The sequence below is a fragment of the Pieris rapae genome, chromosome 14 (genome assembly GCF_905147795.1).
Source record: "Pieris rapae chromosome 14, ilPieRapa1.1, whole genome shotgun sequence".
NCBI lineage: Eukaryota > Metazoa > Arthropoda > Insecta > Lepidoptera > Pieridae > Pieris > Pieris rapae.
In genome coordinates, this window is record NC_059522.1 from 3024366 (window position 1) to 3050130 (window position 25765).

Genomic DNA, 25765 nt, shown 5'->3' on the forward strand with positions numbered 1-25765 from the left:
TGTTGGAAAAAAAATAATATTCAATAAATTATAATTTGCGTGAGACTCTGTAGTTGATATAAATTTAATAATGTATGATACAAACAATATAAGAATTGACAAATTCATATAAATAATGTAAAATATAAAATTCCTTTAGGGACAAATTTGCGCGGCATTGTGTGGCAGAATATGAGAACTAACGATTGTACCCACCTTACACTTTTTTGTACCATATTCTTGAAATAATTTATTATTATTATTATTATATTTTATAATTCTACGGCAGTATTCTCCCATATGCGTACTCAATCAAAACGTCAAACTCATACCGGGTCTAGTCTGAAGCTTCAGTTGTCAACAGCCAATATCTAAATGAACCGCCGCGCCGTTTAGTTGGTTCACGCGGGGTTTATCTTCAGTATGAATCTGTCTAAATATGGTCTAAAAGCCCCGTAGCCGTAGCTGTTTCCTAAAAGACTCATCAAGCAGTATTAATTAATTTTATTGATACAAATAGTTCAGCGTATAAGCAAATTTAAATTTTAGCAGCCTCGGACTTTGTTCAGACTTATTTAGAAAGAAGATGGTGGGTGTTAGGTATATAGTTATAAACTGCTCTTAGGAGTCTGACTGGCCTTTTTGTCTATTGTCTATTGTCTGTAAAAATTAAAACGAAGTGCTTTGTTAATTAAATTATTTGTTCAATGAAAAGAACACTTCAGTTGAGAAGTATTATTGGACATCTTCTTTAATGTTCTTTTGCGGCGCTCGCGATAACCACTTATATAAATACGATTTTATGGTTAACATAAATATGGTTTATATACAATATAAAATACTTCCACAGTCTCGCAAAATTTTATAAAAAAATAAATTAGTTGGAACTACAAATAAAGTCTCCAATTATAACATCATTCTTAGCAAATAAAATGTGTATTGTGTCCAACTTTATGAAACATAACTTAAAAACGCAGGTGCCGAAAGGAAATGGGTACGTTCGAAATTCAAACAAAACATATAAAATAACATAAAAATGTTGAAACAAACACAGAAACACATTTATATAGAATCTCTTTGTTTGAACAAAGTTTAATACGAAACAAATGTAATATGTCTACATGAAGTTACTTTGTGACACTGTGTAATTAAATTGTACGCTACATGTCTAGTGCGAGTTGTGTGAAGTTAGATAATTAGCTGCGACGAGAGTTTCTCGCAATGGAGAGAAGTTTCAAATAAACACAACTTGTATGAATGCAATAGACAAAGTGAATATCATGTTATATAAGAGGAATACAACATTAATTTTAAACCAAGATGAGAAGTTGGATATAAACGGATTATTATAATGAATAGAAATGAATCGCAAAATATGTAAGCTCAAAACTCGAAGACGACTGGACTTCTTTTGACCACTGCAGTAATTTTGATATTCATTGAACTCTGGCTAAGGTGTTTATGGAGAAAATAATTGTAAAAATTGTACATCTATAAACCAGATATTGGTCTGAAATTACTAAAAAGGTTACAAAACCAATTTCGCCAGGACTAGTATTTTTTTTGTATAGAACAGGGGGCAAACGGGCAGGAGTTAAATGATACCGCCGCCCATGGACACTCTCGATGCCAGAGGGCTCGCGAGTTCGTTGCCGGCCTTTTAAGAATTGGTACGCTCTAATATGCCACCAATACGATTATTTTAACAGTAGTCTTAACAAAATACGCAAAATAACAACAAACATTTAACAAAACATCCATTTTTTTGTGTGTGTGTTGTATAGTATACCGCAACAAATGTAATCCAAACCTTACTTGGTACTTTGCCTTCACTATTTCATAGATTTAACTGTTGATTCAGTCCGGATTTTAATATAAGATTTATATTTTAGTCACTGTGACTAAGATTACTATGTACGCACACGTAACCATTGTATCATTGGCAGTAAAATTTCGCCTTTGATGTCACATTTACCGCACAATGGAAATTTTGGAGTTTCGTTTGAGGTAGCTTATTAGGGTAACCCGAGTTCGTAGAGATAACATCAAACCATCAAAGGATACGTCTCGTACGTCATACTTTTGATTCTAGATGTTTGACGACTGGTTTAAAATATCTCAATTTCAGTAACTTCTTTTACGCCCAAACACAATAACCTATTTTTAGACATCGTAATCCAAATATTGATAAAATCTGTGCCAATATCCTTATCTTTAGATTTTAAATTACACCTGTTTTTAAAATAATTAAAAAGCTATTTGATATATTTTTAACATAGACATGTATATTTTAATATTATTTGAACGGTTTTATTTACTTTATTTGTTTTTTATTTACTATCAAATATGTGTGTAAAGAGCGAAGAGATTGCATTGGTCGCCAAATGTTTTCAATTCTGTCTGTCGGTCGGTATCGGACTGATTGTTTTCAATCTGAGATTGTGAATTTTTTATTGGGTTCAGGCGTTAATTATTGTGATTGTTTATAATAAAAATATTCTGTTCAGTTTAAGCGTTATTTATATTTTATATTTCTACCAGTAAACAAGCATTCATAATATCAAATACATTCATTTCTGGTTCAAGTTTGAAACTGAACTCATTCACTGCCAGCTTACATAGCTTAATTTTAGGGATATTACAGAAATCAATAAGTAGACGAAAGCAATCACATAGGCATAAAATATTATTAATTGGCTTAAGTACAGTCACAGTCATAATTGTATGTGTAGTCACTATTTCTTCCTCTATGCAAGTGTCTCAATAATTAGAGTCGCTGATGTCTAACTGTGGGCTACTAATGGACCGCCCACAATACTAATCAATATTTGCTTTATATTTAGTTAAAAGCCTTCCTTTTGAACGCCTTTAGCTGAGTGAATCATAATTTATTACTCCAGTAGCTCATACAGTATCTGCTTTGTTGCCTTCACAATATGATAGTTTCATATCGTAGAACTTTTAAATATTTTTCATACAATCCCTATTATATTAAATTTATACTACGACTAAAAACATTTTTTTTAGATGAATACTTGAACTTAGATCTTGCCAGGGTGTAGGTACTTCGACCTTCTGTGAGCAAGTAACGCGACAGATGGAGACAGCAGAACAATAGAGGAAGCGCTCTAGTATAATCACTAATCCTTGGGTTGGAAGACGAGTAATTGGGAGAAGGCATTCCCATCTCTTATCTCCTATGTTGTGTATACTGCAATGGAGGTTTTGAGCATAACAGTTATGCCGTTATGAAGTAGATCGAGCCTGGAGCCTCTGCGGTGTTGTACGAAATGCTTAAGGGGGTTTTAGTGGGTCTCTCAGTCTCTGAATAGCAGTCATTTGGCTGTGGTTCCCACATACTCCTGGTACTTTCGGGGGCAGGAGATGCGCAAAAGCATTTCCCTTCTGCATCATGAACGTACTCCACATACATACATCACACAACACATCCAACTAATGCCTGAACTATGAAAACATTGCTCAAAAAAATATGAAATTAGAATATATCGTCTTCTATCTACATAATGAGATTACAAATTATGATTTAGCTGGCTGCATACTGAGGCTTTTAGTCTGATGTCACGGCGTAGTTACAGAAAATCAATACAGGCACTGCTCACAAAATCTTGTACCTACATCATTGCCTTTCGCGGCCATTCAAGTATGAACCAAGCAAAACATTTTAAGATTAAAATAATGTAGCCTAAATGTGTGTCACTTATACCAAATCATGGTTATTACAGTATAATCATTGGTAGTAAACCTGTTTTTATTGCTATTTTTACATTTTATACACTTACCGTAGTTAAAGGAGCGCGTATATTATATTAGTACGGATTGGATTCAAATACGATTTTTATTGATGTCGTAACAGGTATTATATTTATTGATTTCTGAAAGTTATTTTAAATCGGATACATGTACGTTATCTAATTTTTATTCCTATAAGACTACATAAAAATAATAAATTTTAAAAAACAAAAACCGTCGTTTTGTGTGTAAAATTAACAGTATAAATTATATTAACTGAAAACGACTATATATAGCTATACTATAGACTATAGCAGATTTTAACTTATATCTTATATATAGTAACTTATATATAGAACGATTGGCTTCAGATAAAGAAACCAATCAATACTTTATTAAAAAAAAGGTTATAGATAACTAAGTTCTCTTTCATCTAACCCAACGTTTGCGCATCGTTAAATGAAAGTTAATGTGGTTGAGGGGCCTTCGTATTTCCAAAAACGTTCTGTTGGTCATAAATCGTTGATGGCTGTAATAAACATTCGGTCTGTTTTGCCAAAGGTTCCCAGACTTTTCAAATCTAATTACATCCCGTTACGGTAAAACCGTCTCTATTAAAACAAAGGCAACACACAATGTCACATGCTCTAAAGCACTAAAAACACTTTGAATCTCTCCATTAGTCTAATAAATTTTTTGTATGGAAAACTTCATTGGAGTTTGCCCTATGGGTGACGGAATCAAGCAGTTGCTTTTTTTATATAGAACAGGAGGCAAACGGGCAGGAGGCTCACCTGCTGTAACAATATTATAAGTTTCTCTTTAAATAAATGCTTACGACTATTAAATCTCGTACAATAAAAAATTACGGCCTATATTATATTAATTATTAATCTTCTATAAAATAAAAAAACAGCAAACATACCATTTGAGAAAATGTTTAATTTAATACCTTGAAATTGCTGCTTCACCTTGTTTGTTAACGGATTATTGAACTGAGTTGAGCCTTATAACTAAGCCCTTGTTGTTTTCACTGATCGATACTAACGAGAAAATATTGTTGTAGGTTTATATTCCTTATATTATTTATAAAAGTAGATTATTTTATCAATATTTTGGAAATTCTGTGAAGATGAGAATGTTTCCAGTCTAAGCCTTTTTTCTTTTTATTTAGACTTAGGGTTGACGGGTAGTAGAAGTTTTAAGAATTATGCTCTTTTTTTGAACAACCCTAAGTTGAATTGGTTTGGAAATACTTCAGTGGGTAGCTGGTTCAATATAGTGATGGAGCGCGGTCCCTTTATAACAGCATAATCAATAGGTCACTAGTAATGTCGAATTCAGAGGTATTATCTGGTAAAAAAAGATATTTATTATATATATAACCAATATCCGAACCGGTGACCCCGTGTTTTAAATTTTACTGAAGACACAAATGATCTTCTTGCCCGCTCTACGCCCTTGACTTGTGAACGGGTAGTAAATGTAAATTTACAATTATCATTTTTTGACGTTCATAAGTGTACTTGTTTACCTATATGAATAAAGTTATTTTGATTGATTGATTGTTTGATGTAGCGAGGTAGAAAATAAAATCACTTTGTTTTTAATTATATGGAAAATTCTAATTATGACGTTGTTATGCTTATATAAATATAACCAATATTTGTATAGCTAGACTAATTCTTTGTCCGAGGTATCTGCCAGCTTTTCGGTCTCCAGTGATATCGACTAACCTTTTTGATATTTCCCTAAAAAGTCTTATATCGCTAGGACCCCACGGACCAAAATCTCGGCACCGAATGGGACAAAATAATATTAGGAGCCTAGACCCCATGTATTTTCTTTCATTTCTTTATTGTTGTTGGTACTATTTAGGTGGAATTGTTTTAATAAGAATGGTCACATTCTATTGTTCCAATGTTTTCTTAGTGATCCATTAGAAATAGGTCAAGTCAATATGGGAAAGAAACTTGTCTTTTGTTAGCATTCCTATACGTGGGCCACAAAAAATTAAAGTAATATATACATTCGAAAAATGGATTGAATAAAAAATTTGTTCATAAATATTGTTGGTGTTTTGGTGTTATAACAAAAATATAAAATTTAACTGAAATATTTGTGTATTCTTATGCAGTTTTATATGTTACTGTATTTTTTACTTACTATAAATACGGCCAATGACTGTCGTGTTTGAAATATTATTTTACTTTAGTGACGTTTACGATAGCGATTCAGGTATTTTTCGAAATCTAGTCAAGTAATGTGTGATCTATCATTTACTTATTAGTCATTATTTTGTCTCTGATTAAGATTAAAGCTTTAGTATCGGATCTTTCCATTTGCCATTATTTAAATATAGACTTTTTTTATGAGGTGGAAATGCACTAATGCGGCCTGTGGGGCTGGATCTACAATTTAAATATATACTTAATTGTCTTACTACATCTTAAAATAATTGATAAATTGGCAACTATCAGGTATAATTGAAGGTATAAAAACTTATGAAGCTGAGCTTAATGATCCATATAAAAGCATGCCCGTATATAATAAATTATACATAAATAAATCTTTCGTCTTAATTTACCAAAGCCAAAACTAATAAATTAATGAATTCTTATATCTAAACAAGTAACCACCTCTTCTATTCTTGCATACAACCCTAAAGCTATCTATTATCTTTGTTTTATGCACGTATTACACATTTAATTAAAACTTCCTTGATCGATAAAATTGTGACTGCATTTACTATGTATGACACATCAAGCTGTTTGCACATTATATGTTACATCATAGAAGATTCGTTTACAATCTATGTTTACCTAACATCTCGTTCGTACTGTCGTACTGTTTCTAAACTGATGTTAAGACTTAAGTTTAAGACACCCCACAGTGTTCGCAAATACATCGTCAGCCTTTTAAGAATCGGTACGCATCTTGAAGTACTCTAACAGTTTACTGTTTACTAGTCGAGTTCAAAAGAAATATATAGTTCAGTGGTTCTAAATAATGGTTGTGCTGATTTACATGTATGTCCGTTAAAATTTTTTTAACCATTAGCTGGACAGAACAGCTACAAGGAAGGTGGAAACATAATAATACCGATTTGTGTGATTTGGGTTTTGACATTAAAAAGTAAGGAAATCGCTGTAAAGTATTTCACTGCTTGTCCTTGGCCCAACGATAAAGCACTTGGGAATTCATGGATTTCCAATAAATAAAACAGTTACAATTGCGGACTGCTGAAACCCAATGGAAGTATATTTTGTTGTCCTAATAAAATGTACCCGACCGATACCGATAGATGATATTGATGAATATCACCGAATTTTTAACAGAGATAAATTTTTAAATGTGATAATAAGTTTATACCCATCTAATTAACTTTAAAGAAACAAATTACATTTTGATACTTATAAGTATTTGCAGCTTTTTTACGAACGATATATTAATCCTTAAGACACACAGATCATATACCCAAGGTGGTAGTAGATTGCGATTTCAAATCACTTAAATAAAAAGAGTGGCGGAGAGCTTATTGTCAGTTCTTCTCTGCCGTTCTACGCCCTTCTCTGATTTGAGAACTGGCAGTAAATGTAAAATTAGAAGCATTTAATGTATATTTCTATTCGTTCATATGTACATTGTGTAACCTACATGAGTAAATGATTTTTGACTTTGACCTTGACTTTGAAATGGTGAAGTAATATTTTTCCATTATATATAATTAATCTTATTCTTAAGTAGAAGAAATATGAAGTACCATTAATCAGGCTTATGTCAGCTGGAGTCGCGTAGCACAGGTAGGTATATCTAGGTGAAAACGCTATTCAGCAACGTAGACATGCATGACGTAGGCATGATTTTATTTCACCTTTACACAGGGCAATCTTATTAATAATATAGTCGTTTAATGAAAAACATACCTTAAGTTACACAAATAAGGATGATAATTCAAGTAATAATAAACCAGCCTGATACAAACGAGAGTCATACCATGCCTTGCCTTCACAATTTTTATTTTGTATTACTATGTTTAATGTTTACACACAAAACTGGAAAGACATAGAGCCTTATACGGAATTATTGTCATAAATAAAACTGACTATGATTTATTAATAGCTAGGATTATAACTTGCAAAATGCGAAAACTAAATAAACTAAGACTTTTTAAAATAAAATGACTATATTTTATTTTTCTAATCAGATTAAGAAATTTACGACCAAGCAAAGCTAGCAGCTAAAATAATATAAAATAATTATATAGAAGAATATAAAATTATATAGTTTTAAAATAAGCCCGAGCTTTATTATTTAATTTACGATTTACGTGATAAGCTGTTTGATAATATTATACAGTGGAACGAATTTATTTCTTTGAACTTGAAGTATTGTTATTCAGGTACATCTAATAAAAATATAAGGAACATGGGGAATCTTTGTAGGTGTGTAATTACGTATGTGTGTGTTAATAACAAGGTTATGTACATCATATTTTTCGTAGTAGCTTCGATTTTGTTATGATGGTATCACGGGTTCCAACCTCGGGAGATATATGCGTTAGACGTTACCAACTACTATGGAAATAAACTTACCAATTGTATTCTGTCTTTAAGTTATTTAAAATCGTAATTTTTCTTGGCATACCTACTTATCTATCATACATAATAATTATTATAGCCATTTCTCACCACAGTCGACAAATAAATACAACAATTATTTTACGCTTTACATACGAGAAATGATTTCTTTAAATATGTGCTATTTAATAGGGCGTTCATATGATGAATAATTCATTTGGAAGCTTAGAAGAATGTTAAAGTTCAAATATCACTTGCGTATAAATGGACCACAGTGAATGGCAAATGCCACATTACTCCAGGCCAAAGGAATTCCTTTGTGTTTTAAAACTCGTGAACTGTGACTCGTGAGTTTCTCGGTTGAGAGTTCATTTGAAATTCAGTACATTATATCGCATGTAAAATGCAAAATAGGTTAACAATCTAACTACTATTTTATATGTGGTCGATAATGGACCATTTGCTCAGCGTGTATTGCCTAAGCCTTTAGTAAAACAATTTTTTGATACAGGGATTTAATAATTTTATTACATACGTTGTATTTATAATTTTCTTAACCTACAAAGTAATAACAAAATAATTAAACAGAAAATTAAAACAAATTTGAAAAGTTTGGTCCCTGTGGCAGTTTAAAGAGGTATACGTGGGTAACACCGAAAATGTTTAGAACTGGCCAGATTGTAACATTGCTAATATGCTCGTCCACACAGCGAGCAGCCTCACGAGGCACTTGTCGCACGAAGCTCGGTTTGTGTGTGTGTGAGGAACGGAGATTTTCATTTTCAGTGTTACCTGGGTACCTAATATAATTAGCACACCTAATTTCTTACGCCACATTCCTATGCCCAAAGGATACTGAGACGTACATGTTTCAATTACCTACAACCGAGTTTTATGACCGTCCGTCGACGTCGAGGAGGAATACGAAATCCACCCGTATCATCTCGACGTCCATCGTTTCACAACTGAGCGCTTTTTAAGGGCATCTTTTGCCGCGCATCATCACTATGCGGAAGTATTTCCGAACCAATTCGAATTCTGGTCCTTCAAGATAAGAGAATACCAATTAAGACTGTGGTCTAATCGTAGCGGTATCAGTTAACATCAGGTGAGCTTCTTGATCGTTTGCCTCATATACGAGAAAAAACATTGAAGACCCCTGGATACGCCGTGTGCGGCGGTTAGCACTTTACTCCATTCCACTTACTCTTAGCCCCACTTTCAGCAGTACTCAGAGTCGTACAGAAAAAGTAATGGTTACTTTAAACTTACATAAAGACAAACTTGTTAAAAACCTCAACCAAAAAAATAAAATACGTTTATTTTGGAACATAAGATCATCAAGGTATCACTTATTCCACGTGATAAAATTCGAGGCTTACTGATTTATTAGGCTACTACAGAACTAATTGGAACTACGTTTAACAATATAGTAATTAATTTGAATATTTCTATTTGAATTTGTACCGTTGGTATTAAACTTTCAAACGTATGTGTATATCGTAAAGATGAGATAACACTGTTCTTGTTATAAAAGCTGGAAGTAAAACATTGTAGGCGCTTGAGTGCCCGTTTTATTACGCCACTTTAATACGTCCCTCATTTAATTTCACTGATTACATCTAACAAAGTTGTATGAATATGGAGTGGGGAATAGCTCCTCCAATTCTGAGTTGAGACTCAGCGGTACGACTTCCATTTGTCAAAAACATTTTGTACTCACGGATGTCATAGCATTCTCTAGATATCACCCTAATTGTGATCGCTAAGGGATGACAATTTACGAAAACTTTTTTATTAGACAACTTTGAGAAATAACTCTCTGGTAATTTGGGTCGTGCTACTATTATACATACATATACATTATAAGTAGTAGTAGTAGAGGTATTACCCAATGACATAATAGAGATATCCATATACATTAAATCATAAAATATTTAAATTAAAACCAATAAAAAATCAGTTAAAACAATTACACCCAAATCGGCCAATAAAAGATATAATACTTTCTTATCACTTTTATATCAATTACAAATGATTTCTTAATATCAACTTCTGTAAAATCTGTTTTGGCTTTCTGTATTGTATTAGTGTTTTGTATTATAATATATATTAAGTAAGCTGTTAGATTACTTTAAATAAATAAATAATAAAAGAAAAAAAACTTATTTTTCTAGCAAAAAGTTCCCAATATTTATTTCATTTTCAGTTTTCTTATTTTTTCGAGCAACCCAAGTGATGAATTTCTTTCTTCAGCACTGCCCAGAAGCGGCTCTAGTATCAGCGAGGGTGCTCTCTGCAGAGGGTGCCCCAGCGACCCGTTCTGCGTCCGGCGTAGAACGAAGACCATCAGCCCCGCGCCCACCATTACACAAACGAGGATCGGGCTCTTTACTTGGCTCACAGCCACCACCCACATATAGGTAAGAGCAATTTCTAGAAATTAAAAGATTACAAAACGAATGAAAACTCAAATATAATTCTTAAACAATTGAAGTACAAGTGTATTATTCACAATGGCAGGCAGTATTACAGTTGGCATGGAACATAAAACCCAATAAATGCTGCGTAATAGAGAAAATTCATCCTTCCGTAAAATTGATTGGTTAAATTAAATTAGCAATGAGCCTGCGAAGAAAATTCCATTGCCTCCACGCCGAGTATGACAAATTATTCGATTAATGAAAATAAATTTAATATTGCTCTCCAGTAAATCTCAGTTATGACGTAATTCTTCTACTATATTTTCATGTAAAGCTCCTTTAAAAAGCTTATGTAACTTTTAAACAAGTGGAGGCAGACAATTGTTTAACTAATATAAGCTTCAGTACTCAACTCCTCAGCTACTCAACTCTTGTATAGTTTTGAAAAGAGATAGATAGATAAGTCTAGATCACAGTTTCACTTTGCTGAATAACGTGTAGGATAATTGTTAGCGATCTACATTCAAGATTATTATTTATTAAAAAGACACATGTTACATAGACTAGTACCGACTAAAAGAAATCTGTGCATAATAGGTGTGGACGGCGGGAACAAACATAATGCTTAAGACATCATTATTATTTTATATAAATGAAGAAATACGAAAAGAAAGCAGAAAAAACAACATAATATAATGAAAAAAGACGATTTAAATCTAGATTATTTATTTATTTAAAAAAACACACATTAGCCAAATGGCAAGAGTCAAGTGCCAAGCCACCCGTCCTACAATCTAACAAAATTTATTTATATTTATATTTTATTTGTAATCAATTTGTGTATGTACAAAAGCATATTATTAATTATTTTGATATCCTGTTTTGCTATACTTATTTGGCTACTTTCCGAATCATCTTGGTTATGTTTTGCGACATTCAGAAATAATTTCATAAGTCTGGAAGCTCAGTAGTTTGTTAAGGAATTATTTAATGTTTATGCGGATAATTCAACATGCCCCTAGCTTTAACATTTTTATCAATAACAAAAGCTATAGAGTACTAAAGAAAATCTTGAATAAACGTGTTCAGTAATAGTGTGCCTTTGTTTAATTTTTATCTATTCAATCTTTGATAATGGCCTACGCGGTCAATACAGCACAGACGTTTCTCAACAAAGGTTATGTAAAAGAAAGCATTGCTGTTATTAACGGGACTAAATATATTTTTAAAATAATGTTTACGTGCGTTTAAGGTGCTATAATGTTTTTTTTACGAACCTGTAAAACAGATAAAAACTTGGTTATTTTGATTCGGGTGTTTACGGCATGGGTCCTTTGGTGAGGGACTGAGATATCTACTTAATAGATGTTTTATTTAAATATGCGAAAACCAAACTCGAAAGACATACTAAGCATATCTTAGTCGTACTAAATGTGATTTCCGTGTATGAAAAATGTATTGAATCTTGACATATCATAGCGAAAATTAAGTCTTTGAAGCTTAGGCTGAAACCACATGAACACGTGTCATAGAAAGTGTGAAGAAACTTTTAAGTTGTCGTAAAACTCGTTACGGGACTGAAAGCTTTTCAATGTTGTGTAAAAGTTGCAGCTTGTATTTGATGTAAAATCGATAAAACCAATACAAGTTAGCTAACCGTCACTACACTACGCTGAAAATGAGTTTCAGGGCTTAAATTATAATTAATCTTCATGATATATTGTGTGTTGAGCAACCGGAAGAGAAACAATATATCACTTAACATTATGCTCGAGTTATACAAGGCTAGCATAGCAAGCTAGTACTGTCGGCTTGCTGACCTTTCTTGGAACATGCTAGTTCTGTTTTCATGAAGCTAGTATTATTTTAAGCTAATACTATTGCAGTGACTGACGTGACCACACGTGTAAAATGAGCTGCATGCGAAAAAAACACCACCTTTTTCCTCTGATGACAATTCGATTAATTACCACGTCCCACAGAAAGCTATTGAATTACTTAGAAGTGTTCTGAGTTTAAATTAACATTTTTTCCTTTTACTTCTAATCCTAATTTATTGAAGGTGTCAGGATGTTATTAAGATAAATGGTGTTTTAAGTATCAGACACTTTCCCTTATCATTTACATTACCGTTTTTTTTTATTATAGTGATGATACTTTACACCCAAAGAAAGCGTGTTGATGGTTTTATAAAGAACAAGATAGAGCTCGCTACAAATACCATTTGAGTTTTCAATTTTGTCCCTGGAAAATTTGTATGAGTAAAGCCTATTTTAAAGACAGTTAAACAAATACATACTTATATACTTGCCTAGTCACAGTAAGGGTTTTATTTTTTTATATAAGAATTACTGTAATACATTTACTGCTTCATCGATTCTTATTTCAGTTACAAGAGCGAAATTGATTACATCAGTAAATGCTGTGAATTAGAACTACTAATATTATTCATGTTAAAAACATCAACTGGCAACATTTTGGAAAGATATAAAAATAATTGCGTAATACATATTTAAAAATATTTAAGAATCATTGAAATCACAGTTTTTTATAGCCACTGTTAAAGCCGTAAGTCGTAAATGAAGAAAAGGAATTACATTTTATTGGATTTTTATTCGAGTGAGAGAATGTCACTGATTCCGAAGGCTTTCAGGGTTTTATTGATCCTTATTGTGCCTTAACAACATTCACTTGACAATCAGACAATAGAAATGTACTTATAAAAAATATTTTATTTATTATACAGTTTTGTAGAGCATCTAACATCATTTTGTTTACTAAAAAGTATTCATTTACGTAGCTTTAACTAATGTACCGCATTTGTTTGGATAAAACATCTAAAGACAATACTTTATACATAGTGTATGTACAATTATTTATTATATATTTTAATCTAATACATATATGCGTTAAGTCATTTACTTGTAGAAATGTCTTATCCCTTTCTGAACATTTATGTGTCATTTTTAAACCTTTTGCTATAAAGGTTCAAATTGTTTCTAAGATTTTTTTGTCCACAGATATCTTTGGATTCGTATCGCCTTATTTGAGCGTCAATTGGCAAAGATTATAGAGCATCTTGTGAATAATGCTACAAGATATTACGAAAGGGACGCTTTAGTTGCTGATCCTGACTATGGGAGTATTTTAAGCTCACTCCTCGTTGGACCATGCGCTTTAGAATATTCTAAGGCTAAAGCGCCAGCATGTTTTTGGACAGACCCACCCGCTGATGAATTGGTATGTATACAGCCTAACAAGCATTTCATTATGTTTTTAATAAAACAGAAAGCTAGCAAATATACCCACTGTGTGTGTTTTAAAAATAGTTTATTCAGCTTTGCGGAATTGAATATTTTAAATTAAGTCAGAATATATACATGATTAGGTGTGTAATAGAGTAATAGAATATATACATGGATAGTTTTGTGTAATAGATAAACACGTTACCTAGTTAATACCTAGGTGACACTGAAGTTATCTAAAGTTGCTTATATTTTAATTGCTTCTCGATATCGTCGCATTCGATAGAACCACTGAGAAAATCAGTGGGCCCATTTTTCCTTCTACGGCATTTTCGCTTTCACCGCATCTTTAGGGCTCGTAAAGCGAATATCTCGAATTTTATCATTAGTTCTTGGGAATAACTGTAAAGGAGTTGGATTTATAAATCAGTAGCTCGAATTTGATGATGTTAAGTGTGTAGCAGTCTCGGGGGACCTTGATTGGAACGCCTCCGTTTGATTTGGAGTTATTTATGCTACCGGAGTTGCATCTTAGTATTTAAAAACAATATACTACATTAGGTTACCAAAGAGTTCTAAAATTTAAATTAAAAAAAAGTTTTTATTAGAAATGTTTCTAACTAGCCAGTTTACAACACAACATTTTCAGTGTACCCACGTAGAAATTGATATTTCTATCTCAAAAACCTTTAACATATATATTTAACGCAACGTTTACATTATCAGCGAAGATCAGTTGAGATAGGAATATATAATAAGCCGGAAATGAGAAACTTGTTTTGGGTTAATCCCCGGAGATTTTAACATTATAAATGCGAAGATTTCTAAGGCTTTTGCGCTGTATTTTCGTAAATACAAAACCGGAGAACACTTGCATGAAAATTATGGTGATGTGTGGATTCTGCATAAATCAGTCATTGAATACCTTCTGCCGGCAAGGATTGCTAGTATTATTTTGATACTAGCTACCGTAATAAATTTAATTATATTTGTTGTCTTCCATGCGAGTCTTGTGTTTCATTGTTAAATATACCTCATCGATTAGTAGGTTATTAATATTTTGTTTCTCGCCACGGAAAATCTCGAAGGAATTCTCCAGACCTTGTATGATAGGCATTATTGTGAGGCTGTCAATTAAGCAGTGTGGGCGATTGATTACTCGACACACGATGACATCACATTTTAATGATTGGAAAACCAATCCACCCACCGTTATTTTTATAATACGATTATGTATGCACCTTTAAAAATTTTCATATCCATAGAAAGAGATAAAAGAACACACTTTTCGTTAAGTAATTGTTCTCAAGAAAGTATCCAAGTGTATTTATTGAAAGTAATTTGTTCATAAATCGGGCTATAAAACTTCAAATCCCTGAAGCTTAGAATATTGTTTGAAAGATCAATAATGATTTAACTGTCTTGGGAATGAAAACTGTTTAACGAATTATAAATTGTTTACACGTTGTCATATTTGACTATCCTAAATCATCGTGGTGTATTTTTGGGTTTTAATTACCGAGTTATATAGACTTCTGTGGGAAAGCGGTGCTAGAGAGAACTATTTATAGTCACTTTTCCAGTTTGGTTTGTTTTATTAATCTTAATCATTATAAGTTGACATTGATATGTTCGCATGGAGTGTGGTAACAGCAAGGAGAGCTTTGGTACAAAATTAAAATTATTATTTTTTGTTAATCACTAAAAATGTTTGAACTGTTTACCTTCTTGTTATATATATATATATATATTTAAAAAAATGAACTATTTGTGAAGATTTATAATTGGCCCAAAATTTTATATAATATATATTCATCTATTTTTGTATTGTGCTGTGAATCTTCTGAGGGGCCGTTCATAAAATACGTCACACTGAAATCAGCTTTTTTGACCCCCTCCCCCCCATTGTCACGCTGTGTCACACTTTTTGTGACCCCCTCTAGAAATATTTCGTCACAAAAACTAAGACCCCCCCCCCCACCTACTGAGTATGATAAATTCTAGAGAAATAGTAATTTCATTTGTTACTGAATCGAGAGCGCAGGGTACGTGGAAACGTTACTCTATCAAGTATTGGAAAAACAAAGAAACCCGTTGTGACGGATCGCAACGCCGCTAGAGTCGCGCCACAGAGCTAGCGCTCATGTCAAAAAATAATAAACGGCGAACGTCACGCTGCCCTATACCCGCCCTCCCCCCTTGTCACATCTTGTCACACTCGGCCAGACCCCCCCCCCCTTGTATGCGAACGTAGTTTATGAACGGCCCCTGAATAAATAAATAAAAAAGTTAAACGATTCAAGTGTTTGCTTATCTCAAATCTCGCCAGGTTCAAAGACACCGAATGTCAGCTGGGACAACGACGCCCCCTTCGGTGAGAAGGCCTATACTTAACTTTAGGAGGAGTCTCAACGCTTCGTCCGATGACAATGCGTCAGTAAATGGTCAGTAGTTTGATGTTTATTTTTAAATTTATTTATTCATACTTCGTTGCAAAGAAACAAATGACACAATACATAAAAATTACAAGGGATGCAACGGGAGGCCTTATCGCTAACAAGCGATCTCTTCCAGGCAACCCTGGTAAGAAAATAAAAAAAATAAATAGAAAGATGAATGCAAGAAGTGCATAACCAGAAGTTATATAAAAAAATGTTTATTTATTTGTCTATGGAAACATAGGTACATTTTTGTCTATATCTATTTTCTTAATATTTTACGTTGTTTCAAACACCGTTATCATCATAGGAAGCTATTCCTATGCTATTATTTAACATAATTAAATATAGGTTCTTAGATATTTTAATTTGTATTTTTTTAGGATCAGGAAATGCTACAGCATCTAGTGCCAAAGATTATGTAGAAAGTTTACATCAGAATTCGCGTGCAACATTATTGTATGGAAAAAATAATGTTCGGGTGCAACCGGTGAGTAATGTTTCTTATTTTAAAAATATTATAATATGCGTTAGTAGAATGATGTGCAGTTTTTGTAATAAATTACAATAACGATTTACAATATGTAACTTAAAAAAAATGAAGTTTGAAACGAAAAAAATTACATAAAATCATAAAACAACCAATAATTTCCAGGGGTACATTTAGATTGATTAACGACACCAAACCGTACAATCAGCCATATTAAAATATAGATATATAGTTAAGATATACTGGTGTATAATTGTCGTCAAACTTTATATATCTATAAACTCTTATTTATAAAGGCACATTTAAAATCTAATTACATTTCCCTTGAAAACATTACATGGCAGTGATCTGTAACTTCTGGGAAGGTTCATTTTTTCACACACATCATCACACATGGCACCCACAGACGTGCTGAATAGATTCAAGCATAGTAGACATAGCCATATAAATAATCTTTGTATAAAATTAAATTGTTAAAAGTTTTGGGAATGTCTACACAATGAAAAGCTTTTAAGAAAAACCATTAATGTTAAAAGTTTTGAAACATAAAGCAATGCAAGTATTTGGCAGTATTCCAATTTCAAATGTACTACTTGATATCGGTGTTTTAGAAAGACGTAGAGGAGGCTATGCCAGGATATTTAAGCCTGCATCAATCAGCTGCTGGTTTAGTGATTAAATGGACGCCTAATCAACTCATGAATGGCTATGCCGAAAGTGAAGGGATTGATAAAAGGTATTCGATTTAGTAAATAATATTTTAATTATAGCTTAAAGTGTAGTAGTTAGTTTTTATAAGATCTTATAGAATATGTAATTATGTTTTTTTGTTTGAATCTGTTTTCTTTCACACCTTAATCGATGCGATGTATATCAAGCGATATCGATATATAAAAATATGTTCATATTTAATTTACTAAATAAAATTCTATTTAGTACACAGTTTGTATTCGTTTGATATAACTGGCTCGAAGGACCAATTTTGTGTAGCTTGTAGTTGTGTGTGTAGCATTCGTTATCACCTAGTGCATGTGTCGGCGTGTCAAAACAAGTGTATTCTGTGCAGTGCTGCCCCCTGTACTGTTTACAGGCGTCTATGTGCTGGACCGCTTTGCTTTGATTGGTATGATTTTATTTTTTTATTCTTGCTTACTATCTCTCCTTAACTAAAGACTTAGAACATTTTTTAGTACATTAGAATATATATTAGTGTTATGTATTATAATTTATTGTGCACTATCTCTGATGAACTCATGCATGCTTGATCACTGTCTTTGTGAGCAAGCATGCATGCTAACACTCGCTCGTCTATATTGATATAACATGTAATATTAAACTTCCAAAATAGAGAAGAAAAATATGTAATTATCCGCGTTATGCGGATTAGATATGTTTTTAACAAAGCTCTTTTTTAAATTGATAGTTTTTATTATTATTAATTATTTAATATTTGTAAGCTATACTATACATGTATATTCATATTTTTAGATCACAATTTATATATTTACGTCTAGTTACATACGATATATTCATAGAAAAGCGACAAGCGATCTCTTCTAAGCAACCTTATTAAGGAAAAAAAAAATACAAAATAAATATGATGGGTAAAGTGCAATAAGCCAATAAAATACTATAAAAATCAACCATAATGTAAAACAATACAAAAAAAGAAACATTTCATATAAATCTTCCAATCTCACTAATACATAGGAAAAAAGCCTAAACCTTCCTTTATATTTCAGTATTTACTGGGCAATGTCATTACAAGTGTGTGTGTGGGAAGTCGTATACGTCCACGTACATCGTTCACAAGCAAGTGATGCTCTAATTCTAGTTGGGCAAGATGGTGTCCAACGTCCCCCAATACATTTCCCAAAAGGTGAGTCATAGTAATTAACTAGTGTTTTAATTTTACTTGAAATACTTGGAAATATTCATATTACTGATATATTCATATCAGTATTTCTAAGTCAGACCACTACATCTTATAACTACAAGAAATTTTAATATAGACTAAAAGAAATTATATTATAGAGCCGTGCACTTGCACGTATACGTTGTGTAGGTTTCATGATTTAAGGTAGTATTAGTATTAAAACGAAGGCAGTCGGAACGAACGGGGAAGTCGATTCTCGATGTTTCATTTTAGGTGTTCAATTCGAACGCAACATAGCCATATGCTTCCGGCATCACTAAGTCATGCGACATCTTTTATTATTATTAAATATCAGTTGGTCTCTAAACATTTTGGTCCTGAAAGTGTAAAAAATTCTGAATTCTCTTCTTAAATAATAATAATTTTAGTGATATTATTTCAGGTGGTCACCTGCTTTCCTTTTTAAGTAATTTGGAGACGGGTTTACTTCCACATGGCCAATTGGATCCACCACTTTGGTCTCAACGCGGGACGGGCAAGGTAAAATTCAGATTTTTCATAATAAGTTCTCTGTTGTGACTAACCCAACTACTGCTACAAACTTCATCGATCCTCTACGAGGTCTAATCGTGTTTTGATACATTTTACCTACTATTGAAAGTGGATAAGACTTTTTTTTGTGTACACAATTTTCTGGATTCGACCTGACTGCGGCTTAACGTTGACAAGGGAGACCATGAGACAATACTTTGGCTTGTTGCGTTAGAGATATAAAAGTACATTTTCAGTACTAAATCGCGAGTATTTAAAAGTTTTTCATATTATTTTAAGGTGTTTGGTAGAAACAAAGGAAGAAGACGTCCGATGCCAAGTCTATGTGAAAGTGGAGAAAATGAGGATCCGGAGGTTGATGAGGTTGCTGGCGATTATGTCTTTCGTATCGTCAACAACGCTATTGCAGATCGGGAAGGTATAAAAACTAAGGTTTTAATAGAATAATAATATTTTTGTCACTCAAAATATAGGAGAACTAATTAAACACTAATATAAAACCAAATCTGAGATAGTCAAGAGCCTCATTCTATACACGATTAAATAGTGCGAACGCAATTTTTCAGAAACCTTGCTGTGTATTTATTTTTAGGTCAATTAACAATTAAACCATTTTTTAGCAATGCGCCACTCCCTACTAGAACGTGTAATTCAATCACCTCCACGTACCCCTCGTCGGACCCTGGCCTCTACATCCACTACATCATCAGATTCCAGCACCATGTCAGTTGACTGCCCGCCTATTATTGGGAATTTAACTCAGACAACAACACAAGTGTCTCTTGAACAGGTAAATTATTTAAAGACATCTATAAACTTTCCAATAATATATATTATATATTATAGTAATATATAGTATTTAATTACTTCAAAGGTCAAATGTTCTATGCTCAATATTGTGAAAGATTAAAATAGTCCAGTAGGCTATTTGACAAGATTTTAAAAACAATTTCAGCTATTTATTAGTGACTATCGATCTAATGCAAATTGTACTGAGTTTTAAAATTACAATTCCTATTTAAACGATATCACCAAAACGCTTTATTAGGCAAGATGGCGTCGTAAATGTGATGTTTTAACGTGTTAAATAATATAACTATATTGAAACTAGTTAAAATCAGAATCTGACAACAGTTTATCTACGGTATTAGAATTAGACAAGTAATAAATATATTTTTAAATTCCATCTTATCTGTGACCGTTTCTTCACCTGACTGATGTATAAAATCAATAATTTTAATTATTTACAAGTCCATAAAGCTTTATAAATCCCTATTTTACGCAGGTTACTCTCATTATAACTTTATTTATAATATAAAGAAACACATACATGAAACCTTATTCACAAAGAAAAAGCACTGATCTGTCGAGCTTTCATCATCCTAATGTAAGGAATTTTTGGCATAGACAGCGTTGTAGCTATTGCGGAGATAGCCACTACAAATGGTGTTTATTTAATATGTCTAAGATAGCATTCATACAAATAATTATTGAAAATAGCATAAAAAGCCCCTTCTTCTGCGATTCCTAGGCTGCCTCAATAGAGCTTGTATGCAGCACAATGCGTCGACAAATAATCTCCCGAGCGTTTTATGGATGGCTGGCGTATTGCCGGCATCTTTCCACTGTACGGACCCATCTTAGTGGCCTTGTGCATCCAAATATTGTTCCCGGAGGTAAATATTTAAGTCTCTAGAATACTTATTATTGTTGTTATGTTAAGAATCATGAAAAGTTTAATATCCTTGTGTTTAATTTATATTAGAAAAAGTCCTTCACAGCTCACCCTTATGTTCTGAATTGTGGTTTTTGGATAGTTACTCATAAAAGCCTTTAAGTCTGCATTCAAATTCCATTTTATTAAAACCATTTTTCATTAATTGTTTATGGCTTAATTGTATATAGAACCTATTTACGGATAATTAGAGGGAAGGGAAATACTACAGCGAACCCAGATCGAATAAAATACACAACTATGAAGAAAACTTATCAATGATATACATAGATGTTTCATCACGGTCTACCAGGATTGAATCACAACATTAATATAGTATATATAATGTTTTTTTTACAGAAAATACCAATGAAGGTCTAACAGATGCAATATGGCGATCAATGATGGATGAACAAGGAGCCATCGTTGATAAGGACGAGGTGTATAGATTGGTGTACTACGGAGGAGTACAGCACGACATAAGGAAAGAAGTCTGGCCGTTTTTACTTGGATATTATGAGTAAGTGATTAAAAAATATTATAATAAACAGATGTTCTAGAAATTTTAGTTATTTAGGTTTTCGATAAATTTCAAAACGTATACTCGTGTAGATGATCAAGGCATTATCTTTTCAGAAACAGATTTCTCACTTTAATATCAATGTTTAACAGAAATATTACATTGACTATTCTATGTACGAGTTGTACTTATGTTTCTTAAACGAATCTCTTTATTTCCACCACGACAACAACGTAGTATGTCAAACCAAACTACTAATACTCTGTCATGTTTATAAATACCAGAGACTTTAGTAGAGAGCACAAGCAATATAATATTGTCTTAAATCCTTCTAGATTTAACACAACATTTCAAGAGAGACAAGAGCAGGACTGTACCTACCGTCGTCAGTATGAGACTACGATGTCTGAATGGCTTTGTGTTGAAGCTATTGTAAAGCAAAGGGATCGGGAGGCGACAGCGGCATCTATTGCACGGCTGTCTGAATCTTCTGGAAAACGTAAACCTGAAATTGAGCCTTGCGAAGTTAGTACTAATCACCTGATAATGTTTTTGATACCTTTAATATTGATATTTGATGGGGATTTATCGTTTATATTGCCCGAACAAATAACGCATCGCGATGAAAACCTTAACATCTGAAACGATTTAACTTATTTATAATTCGTTTTGGTTTTGAGTAGGCGATGCATTAAATTTATAAGTAATATAAAAAAACGATGAAGGTCATATGTTACTGTAAATGTATTTGTGCGCTCAAATAACCGTTCTTCGTTATACTGAATTTTGTTTTCCTCATTAAAACAGGTCTTTGAAGACGACTGCAGTGTAATATCAGATAATCCACCAGTTGTATCACCGGAGCCAAGCGAAAACGAACAGAAAAGACTAGAGGTCAAACCTGTGCTATCCCGAGCTCCAAGCATAGACGAAATAGATAATATAGAGCTAGATGAAGAAAAGAATGAGAACGGAATGAAGATTAACGGAGAGACTGATACTTGTGAAGATATAACTTTGGATGATGATGACGATGATGAAGTTTGTATTAAAAGTGTTGTGGAAAATCCGGATATGAGAAGAGAGAGTATTGCAGAAATTAAAAGATTGGCAGAAGGAATCGTGCAAAAGGGAGAAGGAAGAGGTTTATTGTGTAGTGTTGACAGTGGAAATGCTAATCTTAATGGAAATGAGAATAAGTCCATCGAAGAACCGGCACCTAATCATGCGCATAGTGTTATTGTTACAAATCCATCAGTAGACTTGGCTGTCACAGGTGGATCTCCTGCTTCCGGAGGAACTACGGGTAAGAATTTTCGTTTATGGTTTCTAAGAACTGATAACTAATATTGTTATGGATACCACATAATCATCGTATTTTATAATGCCATTACAAATTTTTAAATATTTACTAATAAGTAGTTACTAAGGTTAACTAGTAGTAATCTAAAAAATATTCTAAAACCCTAAAACTAGAACTTTGGTAAATTCATTGTAACGTTCCATATATATATTTTAGGAAGAATCAATTAATGGCTTTTATATGCATTTCAAACAATTTGATCTCGTCTTATCACATAATATAAAAATAATGTAATTGAACGGTTCTGTCGTTGGCTATATTTCTTTTTTCTCCTTTTGTATATCTAATACTTTAGTAACTTTAGCGCCAGCAAGCCCAGCCCGTAGTCCTTTGGGCGTTCTTCGTGAGGAGTCTCTTTCGGCTGGTGCCTCCTTTGACACTCTAGATCCGGAATCTCGACCTGACAATCGCTCCAACTGTGTATCACCTGCCAGTTCTAATGGAGGCGTTTATTCGGTATGCCACATTTTTTCTATTATTTTTTAATCGATATGCAACTGAGCCTGCGGAGCTATTTAAACTAACTACCGTAGCCCATGGATATTCACGATACCTCCACTTAGTCGATTCCACATCTCGCTAGTTCGTAAAAGGTAATCCCTAGTGATATTAGGGCATCTACGAAGGACTGTCAAAGACTGTCCAGTGACCGCGGTGTTGCGGATGAATCTTGAAATTATTTCGGCTCGTGCGATAGTGTAACGAACACTCATTTTGTAAAATAGAGAAAAAATCGAGCCGATTTAGCGCCTTGCGACATATCGTCACAAAATCTGAAGAATGATACAATTTCTGTAAAGTTCTCTATTTAGTGCCTATTTAAAATGTCTGTCTCTTAATTTGGACTCTATTGTTCTAGAATGAACTGGTAGAGAGTTTTGCATTAAACCTCCATCGGATAGAAAAGGACGTGCAGAGGTGCGACCGGAACTATCCCTTCTTTACGGATGAGAACTTGGATAAATTGAGGAATATAATGTGCACGTAAGTTGTTCAAATAATTCCAGTGTCTGTCTATAACCAACCACCAATCGCCTATAACTAAAACAGTTATAGGCGATTGGTGCATATAACTAAAACAGTAGTATACCTATAGGACGGTAACTACTTAAAATTTTTCGTAATGTATTTAGAAAAAATATTTTATTTTAAATTTACCCATCGAGTACACTTCTTTTTGTACGTATTTCCGTTTGACTAATCTCAATCAAACATTCTCGTCCCAAGGATATTTTTTCCATGTATTTTTAAAATTTATGTATTTATAAAAAACCACAATCCTATTATTCCTATTTTAAATATTTAAGATACGTCTGGGAACACCTCGACATGGGCTATATGCAGGGGATGTGTGACTTAGCAGCCCCGTTGTTAGTGATAATGCGTGACGAGGCAGTTGCACACGCGCTCTTCGCCCGACTGATGTGCAGAGCCAAAGACAACTTCCCTTCTGGACAGGCCATGGATGCCTATTTCGCTGATATGAGGTGAGATGATATCTTTTTTCCCCAAAAATTTTGGAGGTTTAAAGCATACGTGGGTAACACTGAAAATGTTTAGAACTGGCCAGTTAGAAACATTGCTAATGATATTATTTTTTTATTTAATTTCAAAAAGTCATTTGTCACTTGTTTTTAAAAAATAAAATCTAAAACTCTGGTTAAACGTGGAAATCAACGTAACGCGAGAAAATTTTCGGTCAATGATTATGACTTTCGTTGTGGGCTTACCCAACAACAAAGCTATGATAGGCTGCGATTAACATTTCTTAATGAAGCCCTTCGCTTGCTACTATTGGTTTAACGAGTTTTACCATGGACGTAGCAATCTCAATCTCCGGGTGAGGGACGTCCTTTAACAATTAACAGCAACTACTGAAGATAACACCAGTGCTGTGCGACGCATGATAGAAGAAGATAAATAAATAAATAAGTTCAAAAAATATTACACGAATATTTAGGCGTCAGGGCACACTTAACCGACGACATTTTCTAATAAATTAATGATTATTTACAAGTTTTTTGCTCCATAAAACCATGTTCTTTAAAGTTACCCTAAAATAATTCAAGCTACATCTTACAGGTCTCTGATCCAAATACTGGATTGTGAGTTGTATGAGTTGATGCACGCACATGGAGACTACACACACTTCTACTTCTGCTACCGCTGGTTTTTACTTGATTTCAAGAGGGAACTTCTGTATCAGGATGTAAGTTAAATTTGAATACTTAATTTGATTAATCTTAGTACCATATTTTTTTATTATGTTTCTATTTATTTTTAATCGTTCATTAAGCGTTAAGTGGTAAATAATAAAGAGGTAGCACTACAATTATATTGCGTTTGTGTATTGATCTCAAAATGCATCTGTTTCTGTTATAATGCCACTTGTTTTTTAGTAAAAGATTTTCGTTCAAGAGTCGACACTTACTAGTATAACTCCCGTATAACAAAAACCTATTGGATTTCGATAGATATAAAATAATAAGTTGATCAGGTAGTGTCTCCTATCTATTGATAAACGACTTTGAGTTCCGTTGCTAAATTCCTCGTTCTGCTAGAACAGTTGCTTAATTTAATTTAATATGGGGTTTAATTTTAACCTTAAAAGCCTTTAATTTTCAGGTATTCTCAGCTTGGGAGTTAATATGGGTAGCGCGTCATGTAGCGTCAGAACACATGGTTCTTTTCATAGCTCTGGCATTATTAGAAACCTATCGAGATGTAATACTCGCTAACTCTATGGATTTTACAGATATTATCAAGTTTTTCAACGGTAAGTCAAAAATCTAGTATTCGTGGTGAAAAATAAAGTTATTTTTTAAACTACTTTCT

The 25765-nt window shown here is 33.0% G+C and overlaps 1 protein-coding gene across 3 annotated transcripts in view; it reads left to right on the forward strand.

The window, feature by feature from the left end:
- Positions 1-25765, forward strand: part of LOC111004397 (small G protein signaling modulator 2) — a 35915-nt gene that overhangs the window by 6775 nt on the left and 3375 nt on the right. Inside the window, exons 4-22 of one of the 3 annotated variants that reach the window (XM_022275411.2) lie at positions 10566-10732; positions 13753-13972; positions 16307-16421; positions 16799-16905; positions 17517-17641; positions 17915-18028; positions 18648-18784; positions 19224-19321; positions 19613-19751; positions 19954-20123; positions 20865-21009; positions 21408-21567; positions 21903-22092; positions 22375-22873; positions 23235-23386; positions 23790-23914; positions 24238-24417; positions 25013-25139; positions 25556-25706. In XM_022275411.2, the coding sequence (XP_022131103.2) occupies positions 10566-10732; positions 13753-13972; positions 16307-16421; positions 16799-16905; positions 17517-17641; positions 17915-18028; positions 18648-18784; positions 19224-19321; positions 19613-19751; positions 19954-20123; positions 20865-21009; positions 21408-21567; positions 21903-22092; positions 22375-22873; positions 23235-23386; positions 23790-23914; positions 24238-24417; positions 25013-25139; positions 25556-25706 (3121 nt within the window). The remainder of the gene's footprint in view (positions 1-10565; positions 10733-13752; positions 13973-16306; positions 16422-16798; positions 16906-17516; positions 17642-17914; positions 18029-18647; positions 18785-19223; positions 19322-19612; positions 19752-19953; positions 20124-20864; positions 21010-21407; positions 21568-21902; positions 22093-22374; positions 22874-23234; positions 23387-23789; positions 23915-24237; positions 24418-25012; positions 25140-25555; positions 25707-25765) is intronic. The other 2 variants (XM_045631149.1, XM_022275415.2) reach the window with 2 other exon arrangements.